The sequence below is a fragment of the Mustela nigripes genome, chromosome 1, assembly GCF_022355385.1.
Source record: "Mustela nigripes isolate SB6536 chromosome 1, MUSNIG.SB6536, whole genome shotgun sequence".
In the NCBI taxonomy this organism is placed as follows: Eukaryota; Metazoa; Chordata; class Mammalia; order Carnivora; family Mustelidae; genus Mustela; species Mustela nigripes.
In genome coordinates this window covers 12,474,780-12,484,048 of record NC_081557.1, presented here as the reverse complement: position 1 = coordinate 12,484,048, position 9,269 = coordinate 12,474,780, and the positions used below count along the sequence as shown (strand labels likewise).

At 48.3% G+C, this 9,269-nt stretch overlaps 1 protein-coding gene across 1 annotated transcript; it reads left to right on the top strand.

Annotated features, from left to right (window-relative positions):
• The first annotated feature begins 7,375 nt into the window (after window positions 1-7,375).
• LOC132009690 (olfactory receptor 6Q1) lies at window positions 7,376-8,724 on the top strand. The gene has a single exon (XM_059387720.1). It carries the CDS (start codon window positions 7,390-7,392, stop codon window positions 8,341-8,343), a length of 954 nt encoding a protein of 317 aa, XP_059243703.1. The 5' UTR covers window positions 7,376-7,389; the 3' UTR covers window positions 8,344-8,724.
• Window positions 8,725-9,269: the final 545 nt, after the last annotated feature.

Below are 9,269 nucleotides of genomic sequence, written 5' to 3'. Positions count from 1 at the left end.
TTTTGCTGAGTTGTTGAGGTTTTAAATACCAACCCATTTTCCAACTGAAGAAATGGAGGCACACAGAATTCCACTGGTTTGCTTAAGGTTACATAGACTAGGGGTGCCAAGGACTTTGGGGGTTTTTTTTTTAGCTCCCCTTCATGTCTGCTCATCCCTTCCAGTCACCTCAAATTAACCTACAGTCTAAGCAGAATCAGTTTTCTTGTTAATCAGCTGCGGCTTCAAGGCCATCCCTGGGGTCCCCCCAAGACTGTCATCCCCTAGGCTCTCCTTTTGCTAAGTTGGCAGTAATCACATAGTCTGTGAGCAATGGAAGCAAGATAATAAGAAGGTCTTCCTGGAATGTACCCTTAACGTTTTCAAAGAGCCCTGCACATCCTTTATTTCACTGATGCTCACAGTATCCTGGGAGCCTAGAAGAGCAGGTATTACTCCCATTTAAAGATTAGGAGCTAGAAGCCCAGAAAGCTCGATGTCCCTTTTGGCTCCCTCGGCTCTCCAGCTCACCCCGGCACTGGGTCTCTGTTGCACATCTGGCTGCAGAGATGTTCCATGTGTTTTCATGTGTCTGCATCTCCCTTGTACTCCCATTACGGGGAGACTGTATGCGAGTAGCTGGGAGGAGCAGGTCATGCCTACTCAGTACAGAAACTACCAGAATAATGCGAGAAGCTCTCAGTTAACTGGTCGGATTTGGTGGTAGGAATTCTAAGTAAGCCCGGGGGAGGTGGCATGGGGGAAAGATGGTGGGCTGTGGGGTCAGGCTGGCCTGTATTCTCCTCCAGACTCTGTCACTTACTAGCTGGTTGAAGCAAGGCTCTTGGGAGCCTCCCATGCGAAGTCTCTTTCTTCCCCTTCTCAGCTACCTGGCCACAGAGGTTTTTCGAGGGCTTAGTGGAGCGGAGTTTGAAAGGAGCTGAGATAGTACAGTTTTTCAGGAAGTTTGAAAGCAAGGTCAGTAGCTAAGAAAAGGAAATGATATGTAAAATCAATTCCACTTGTTCCGCCCACGGGCCAGTGGGAGCGGGCTAGCCTAGATCCACAGGCACCTGGTGTCTTAGAGCGGATGGGTAGGAGGGTTGCAGAGACATCCACACCCACACAGGAGGGCGCTTCCTTCCGGAAGTGCTGCTGAGCTTCCTTGCTTTCTTGTTGCCTTGAGACCAGTAGCTGAAGGTGGAAAGGAAGTAGCACTTTAGCTCAGCAGGACGCTCAAACATGTACCCAGTCCTTTAGTCCGTCACAGCTGATTGCATGCAGATTACAAGCTAGTGACTCCTTTTGACACTGGCAACACAGTTGTGGACAAAGGCACTGTCTTCAAGGAGCTGTGTGTGTGTGTGTGTGTGTGTGTGTGTGTGTGTGTGTGTGTTTGTGTGTGTTGTTATAGCCAAACAAATAAATGTCTAACTGATGACATTGAGGCTGTGAGAAAAATGTCAAGGCAAGAAGGGGGTCAGAGGGTGATGGAGTTGCATTTTCAGGCAGACGGTCAGAACGGGCCTCTACTCAAATGTCCTTATGCAGAGAATTGCAGGAAGTGCAGGAGGAAGCCACATGGGCAGAAAACAAAGACAAGAAGAGCAAAGGCCCTGAACGCCACGTCCTACTGTTTCCTTCCATTTTTAGACCAGCCCTGCAGATCTGTGTGTCGTGTCCCCTGCATGGAGTTGAGAAAACTGAGGTTCAGCGAGAGTAAGTGACTTTCCTGACCTAGAGCTGGCCCCTGATGGTGCCAGAGCCGAGCTCTGCTGCCCTAACGTCAGAGGCCGTGCTGGGAACCCGGGCTGTCCACACCCGGAAGGTGTGAGATGGGCCATGGTTGTCCCATTGCTGCAGGAGCAGAGAAGGGGGCACGCAGTGAGTGGGAGCAGGGAGCCTAGCTTCCTGGAGCTCACCCACCACTGCCTGCTTGCCCTGGGGTAGTGGCTGTTTTCTGAAAATTTTTGCCTGCATGCTAGTGAGTTCTCTGGGCAGCCCTTCTCACCGCTGGGGACGAGCGTTCCGGAGGCCAGGCGGAGAGAGGAGGGGACAGGGAGCTGGTCACGCAGTTGCACATGCAAACAGCTGCGGGAATGCAGTTTGGATTCTCCTGCCTGAGCCCCTAACTGTTTTTCCATATTTGTCAGGGAAAACCTCGCCGAGCGCCTGTGCGGCCTCTCTCTGCACTCAGTCACATTCGTGACTGTCCCCTGTGACTGTCCCTTCCCTGCTGGCCCCTTGCTCCCTACGTGCCCTTGGCTGATGTCCTCTCAACCCGGAGAGGAGGCCTGTGGGTTAATAGCCCCAGAGCCTGCAGGACACCTGTCGCCTCACAGGCAGGCAGCTCCCGGGATGCAGTGAGAGGCCGTGGCAGAGCGAGGTGGCCTGGGCAGGGGGAGGGGAGGCCAGCTCTTGCGTCAGGCCTGTGCACATTTATGTCCCATCTCTGTCACGTCCTAGTTCTTTGATCTGACACGAGTCACTTGCTGTCTCTGAGCTTGTTTTTTCAACTGCACGAAACCCAGGACAGTCCTGCGTCTACAAAGCCTAGGTCATCGGGCGGCTGCCTGGTTGTCGGGTGAGAGGAGATGATCTAAGCCCCGCAGAATGCGGCCCATGCGAGGAGCTCGGTAAACATCCTCTTCTCCCTCCTCGGGGGGAGGCTCCTCTCCTGCCAACGCAGGACGTGAATGCTCTGAGCAGAGGCTCAGCTCCTCCTGAAACTCACCCAGAAAGCTTTCCTCATTGAACGCATCCCTGGTGACTTACACGAGTCCATGAGAAAGGCATTCAGTTGGGTTGGCCGTTGCCCTCGGTCTAGGTGTCTTTTTGCTTTTTTGTTTTTTTAATCTCAATTTGGTTAGGAGGTGGTGGACCTGGGGTATGAAGGCACTGAGGAGTCTGACATCTGAATGGGGCTCTGCTGTCTTGCCCTCCTGCCTCCGTGGGGACCCCACAGTATCCTCTCACGGGTTCATCTTTCACAAGTCTCCTCCCTGGCCCATCCCAGTTTCTTCTGCGGAACCTGGATTGTTAGGATTATTATTATTATTCTTGTTATTTTTTAACATTTTATTTATTTATTTATTTATTTATTTATTTATTTATTTTTTTGAGAGAGTGCACACATGACAGAGTGCGTGAGCAGGGGGAGGGGCGGAGGGGGAGAGAGAAACAGACTCCCCGCTGAGCAGGGAACAAGACCTGTGACTGGATCCCAGGGCCCTGAGATCATGACCCGAGCTGAAGGCAGATGCTTAATGGACTGAGAACCCCTGGCGCCCTAGGCTTAGTATTTTGCCAGTCAAGGATTTGATTTTTGTCAGTGCAGGATTATGTTGTCCCTCACTGTCATGTGCTTGGGAAATTCTTTTCTGATCTCACCTAGCCTGTCTTCCTTCGGGGCCAGACTAACTGCCCTCGCTCTGTTCTCCCAGAGGCATGAAAAGGAGCTCATCGCGTTGTGTGGTAGCACTTGGATGCTTCCCTGTATCCCACGAAAGACTCTGGGCTCTTTAAGAGCAAGGCTCATGAACTCTTAGGTTTGGTGACTAGGTTTGGTGCCTAGTACAATGCCTGACACCCAGGGTCTCCTTGAGGAGTGCGTGACTGGGGAAGTGGCAGGAACCTAAGTCTGGGTAAACCACATCTGTAAATTACAGATTAATCAGTTTCAAATGCTGTCGATTTCAACATTTGCCAACAGTTTCATGATTGGAGGACTCTTTCTTCCTTTTTTAAGGAATGATAGGGAATGAATATATGTTAGTAAACGAGGTAATGGGACGTCTATTCATGTGTTTTACATATTTGAAGTTTTTGAGTGGATTTCTCAGTATAAAGATCCAATCCATTGGACAGCTCGAGTAGGGTCTTGGCTCTCAAGGAACACAATTGGGTCTTGGGCAACAGAGGAAGAGATGATCCGATGATCCACACGATCATGAAGGTTAAATACTGCGCTTTTGGAAACCAAGACTCGGCTCCATTTTACTTTATTAAGTAAAGATTAGGGTCTGGGAGACGATGAAGCCTGTTTATAATGCAGCAAGTCAAATTGGGCTTCTGCAGCGTGTCAGTGCTGCAAACATCAGTGAGGATGGCCCTGCTCCTAAGGGTAGCCCTGCTCCTAAGCTACCACATTATAAGGCAGCTTTCAGAGGCGAGAAATGTGCAGCGATTGTGTCCTGAAACGTCCTAGAGCCCGCAGAAGTATAAAGTGTCTGGGGCTGCGATGCGGTGATTTGGCCAGGAAGCCTGTGTTTATAGACAATTTGCTGTGGATTTAGGCATGGGGCAGATGCATGCTGGAATCTGAGGACTCTGACCTTTCCCTGACTGGGTCTCTATGCACTTTCGTTGCCGTTGCTGGGAAATCATGCAATGTTGAAGCCAGCAGGAACCCGCTTAATTATTTTTTTAGGGGAAGGAGCGAGGGTTTTAGATCTTGTCAACCTGAGTTCAAACCCCAGTGTAGGCATCTGTGAGTGTAGGCAAGACATAAGACCTCTTCCTCCAGAGGGTCCAAGATAGTGACCTATTCACCTGAGGTTGCAGAACCAGGACGTCGTAGTTTCAGTTACATAAGGCTGCTAACCTATCCACTCCCAAACTTAGTGGCTTAAAGGAACAACAATTCCCTATTTAGCTCATAAGTCTGCAATGTGGGGGATGACTTAGCAGGAGAGGCCGGTGGTGTCTGCTGGGCTAGCTCAGCTGGGGACTAACATTCTGTTTCCCAGATGGCTCAGTCAACTGGCCGGCTGTCCGTGCAACTTTCACCGGACCTCAGAGCCGCGAGCTCAGGTCCTTCCTGCCTGGGCATTTCTGCAGGCTGCTTGGGTTTCCTCATACCGTGGTGCCTGCGTTCCACAAAGCAGGAAGAGGAATCCGTGTCTTAGGACCTGGGCTTGGAAACTGGCACAGCATGCCTTCTGTCTCATTCTGTAGTCAAGCAGTCTCCAAGCCTGGGTTCAGGGGAAGTGGCCACAGTCTCCGTTTTTAAATAAGAGTGTCAAAGGATTTGGGGCTGTGATTTTAAACTGCTGTATAATGGAGACATTGTATTCTTTCATTTACTCGAAAACAATCTTATTTCTCTTATTCTTATTCACCTCTTGTTCTTCTCATTCACCTCTTTTTTATTTAAAAATTTTTAATTCCAGGATAGTTAACATGCATGTTATATTGGTTTCAGGTGTACAATACAGTCACCCAACAGTTGTATACGTTACTTGGTGCTCATTACGATAAAACCCCCTTAATCCCTTTCACCTATTTCAGCCTCCCCCCCAACCCCAGACTACCTCCCCTCTGGTAACCGTCTTTTTGTTCTCTACAGTTAACAATCTATTTCTTGGTTTGTCTCTTTCCCCTCTCGCCCCCCCTCCCCGCTTTTTAAAGATTTTATTTATTTATTTGACAGACAGAGATCACAAGTAGGCAGAGAGGCAGGCAGAGAGAGGGGAGGGGGAAGCAGGCTCCCTGCTGAGCAGAGAGCCCGATGCGGGGCTCGATCCCAAGACCCTGAGATCATTACCTGAGCTGAAGGCAGAGGCTTAACCCACTGAGCCACCCAGGTACCTCCTTTCCGCCCCTTTTATTCATTTGCTTTGTTTCCTAAATTCCACATATGAGTGAAATCATACGGTTTTTGTCTCTCTCTGACTGATGTTTCACTTAGCACTCTACTCTTTAGATCCATTTGTGTTGTTGCAAATGGCGAGATTTCATTCCTTTCGGAGGCTGAGTAATACCCCATGCTGTCCATCCACCACAACACCTTTACCCATTCATCAGTCGATAGACACTGGGGCTGTTTCCACAGTTTGGTTACTGCAGAGGATGTCCCAATAAACACGGGGATGCATGTATCCTTTTGAATCAGTGTTTTTGTTTTGTTTGGGTAAATGCCCAGTAGCGGAATTATTGGGTCATAGCGTAGTTCTATTTTTAATTTTTCGAGGAATCTCCATACTTTTTTTCCACAGTGGCTGCACCAGTTTGCATCCTCTAGGTTTCTTTTTTTAATTATCTGTTTTTAATGATTTAGTGATTTGCCCATGGTCATGTATCTCAAGTTGATGTTGGAACTTGGATTCAAACACAATCCTGTTGATTCTGTCTCTCTCTCTTTTAAAAAACTTTATTTATTTGAGAGAGAGTGACAACACAGAGGGAAAGTGAGAGGGAGAAGCCAACGCCCCGCTGAGCAGAGAGCCCCGTGTGGGGATTCCAGGACCCCGAGATGAAGAGCAACGCCCAACCTACTGAGTCACCCAGGTGCCCTATTCTGTCTCTTGATGGCCCTGTTCACTCCCCAGGCCTCATGCACATGGCCATCACCACCCCATGCTGCTCCTGCAAAAACCTCCCCACCTATTTTCTGTGTCTTTTCTTCATCCTTCCACCAAGGATGGTGGCACCAAGGATTTGACACCAAGCCAAAGCTGCCTTGGTACAGCAAACGTAGTTCTTATGAAGGGCAGAGGGCTTAGCTTGCTCCTCTGCTTAAGTTCCTCAAGGCTGTCTGTCCTCAGACTGAAGCTTGGCTCTGCCCTTTCCCTTAACTTGGCTCCTCGATCTTCATGATGTCCTCGCCTGCTCCTCAGGCTCGACAAGTGCTGTCTTCCCTCCATACTGGGCTCCAGGAGAAGTCAACATTTAAACTTTTCTCTACTGTGTATTGACCCAATTATGGTGCTAAAGGCTTTAGAGGGATTATCTATTTTAAAATTTCATTGGTCTAGTAGTTAAATTCTTTGGTATTTAAAGCCAGGTATGCTTGATCAGAAAGCCAAGCTTTTTAACTTCCATGGTGACCTGTATCTACTTAACGTTTCCCAAATGCATGGTGTTCTCTCTGGTATCTGGAATTTTATATTTGTTGTGTTCTCTCTCTCTCTTTTCAAGATTTTATTTATTTATGGGGTGGGGAAGGGGCAGAGGGAGAAGTAGGGAGTCTGATGTAAGGCTTGATCCAGGACCCTGGGATCATGACCTGAGGGGAAGGGAGGTGCTTAACTGACTGAGCCACTCAGGTGCCCCCTTGCTGTGGTCTCTTTATATCTCTTTTATCTCACTCACTTATCCTTATCTTCCAGGTTCCAGTTGAGACAACACTTCCTCCAGAAAATATTCTTGGATTCCTCCAGACTGGTGGAGCTTCTCTGCTATTTCCTCCCATAATATCCCCATCCATATCCAGCACTTTAAATTTTGTACTGAAATTTCCTGTTTTCTAGACCTCCTTATAGACTATATATTATTTGAGGGCAAGGACAGTGTCTTGACTTTGCTTTCCTTTTCCAGGATGAAAGATGTCTCAGTGCACCATTCTCCCTGGTTCTCTTTGAATTGTCTTCTCCTATGAGGCCATGAGTGTCCTGACTTCCACTCCCACACATGCAGCCATACTCCCCAAACTGGACCCATGTAACAGAGTTTGTCATGGTGGGTTTTGTTGGGGTGCATGAAGCACGCCTCCTCTTCTTTACACTCTTTCTCACCATGTACCTGTTCACCTTGGTGGAGAACCTGGCCATCATTTTGGTGGTGGCTTTGAACCATCGGCTACGAAGACCCATGTATTTCTTCCTGACGCACCTGTCCTGCCTTGAAATTTGGTATACTTCAGTGACAGTGCCTAAGATGCTGGCTGGTTTTATTGGGGTTGGTGGGGGCAAGAATATCTCCTATGCTGGGTGCCTGTCCCAGCTCTTCATCTTTACCTTCCTGGGGGCAACTGAGTGTTTCCTACTGGCTGCCATGGCCTATGACCGCTATGTGGCCATTTGTATGCCACTCCGATATGGGGCCTTGGTGTCGTGGGGCACCTGCATCCGTCTGGCAGCTGCCTGTTGGCTGGGGGGCCTCCTCACACCTATTTTGCCTATCTACCTCATGTCCCAGCTGACATTTTGTGGCCCCAATGTCATTGACCACTTCTTCTGTGATGCCTCGCCCCTGCTAGCCTTGTCCTGCTCAGATGTCACCCTGAAGGAGACCACAGATTTTCTAATCTCTCTGGCGGTGCTTCTGGCCTCCTCTACGGTCATTTCTGTGTCCTACGGCAATATCGTCTGGACGTTGCTGCATATCCGTTCAGCTGCTGAGCGCAGAAAGGCCTTCTCCACTTGTGTGGCTCACCTGACCGTGGTGAGCCTCTTCTATGGCACTCTTTTCTTTATGTATGTCCGGACCAAAGTGGCATCCTCCATCAACTTCAACAAGGTGGTGTCTGTCTTCTACTCCATTGTCACACCAATGCTCAACCCCCTCATCTACAGTCTTCGAAACAAGGAGGTGAAGGGAGCTCTGGGCCGAGTCTTTTCCTTCAGGTCTTGGGTAGGTCAGTGAGGAGGCAGGTGGGGACCTAGTTTCCTTGACTTGGCTTTTCAGAAGGAGGGTGGAGAGGACTATGGGAGAGAGCAGTGACCTGCGTAGTCAGGAACCATGGATTAGGTATCAGTTAAAGTAAAATGTTCATCTGCTATAACAAGAGACATCTAACTATAATGTGGTTTAAAGAGGGAAGATTTCCTCTTTTCTGCACCAGTCCAGAGTGAGTGTTCCAGGCTGATGAGTGGCTCTGGTCAACAGGCATTCAAAGAACCAAGTTCTTCCATCCATAGGGTCAACATCCCTTAGGATGCTGGCAAACTGAGGGCTGTGGGCCAAATCCAACTCAGCACTTGTTTTTAATGACCTGGGAGCTAAGAATGGTTTTTATACTTTTAATACTTGATTGTAAACATATCAAGAGAAGAATAATATTTCATGATGCATAATCCTTTAATAAAATTAAGATTTCAGTGTCAATAAATCAAGTTTTACTAGAATATAGTCACACCATATTTGTTGTTTATGACTCCTTTTGTGCTACAGTGACCGAGTAGTTGGTCACTACTAGTAGAAGCCCATTCTAGGGGCTTCTTGTTATTTACATGGTGAACACAGGGTTCTAGAGAGCAAGAAGGCTGAGGATAGATCACAGAGGAAACAACCCCCCCGTCTTAAAGTTTCTCCACTAGATGTAGAAACCATCATTGGTTTCTTGGTAAGAAGCTAGCCATAAGTCACATCTAATTGCCAGGCTGCTAAAAACAGTCCTTAGCTAGGCAGCCAGATACCCAGCCCCAGTTTGATTATTGTTGAGAAAAAGGAGAGGACAAATTTTGGCAGCCAGCCGTTTCCACCACGAAGTCCCCAGAACCACAGCAGATTTTCTGTGTGATCTATGTACTTATTTCTTCGTAGCTACATTGTCTGATTTGAAATACAGA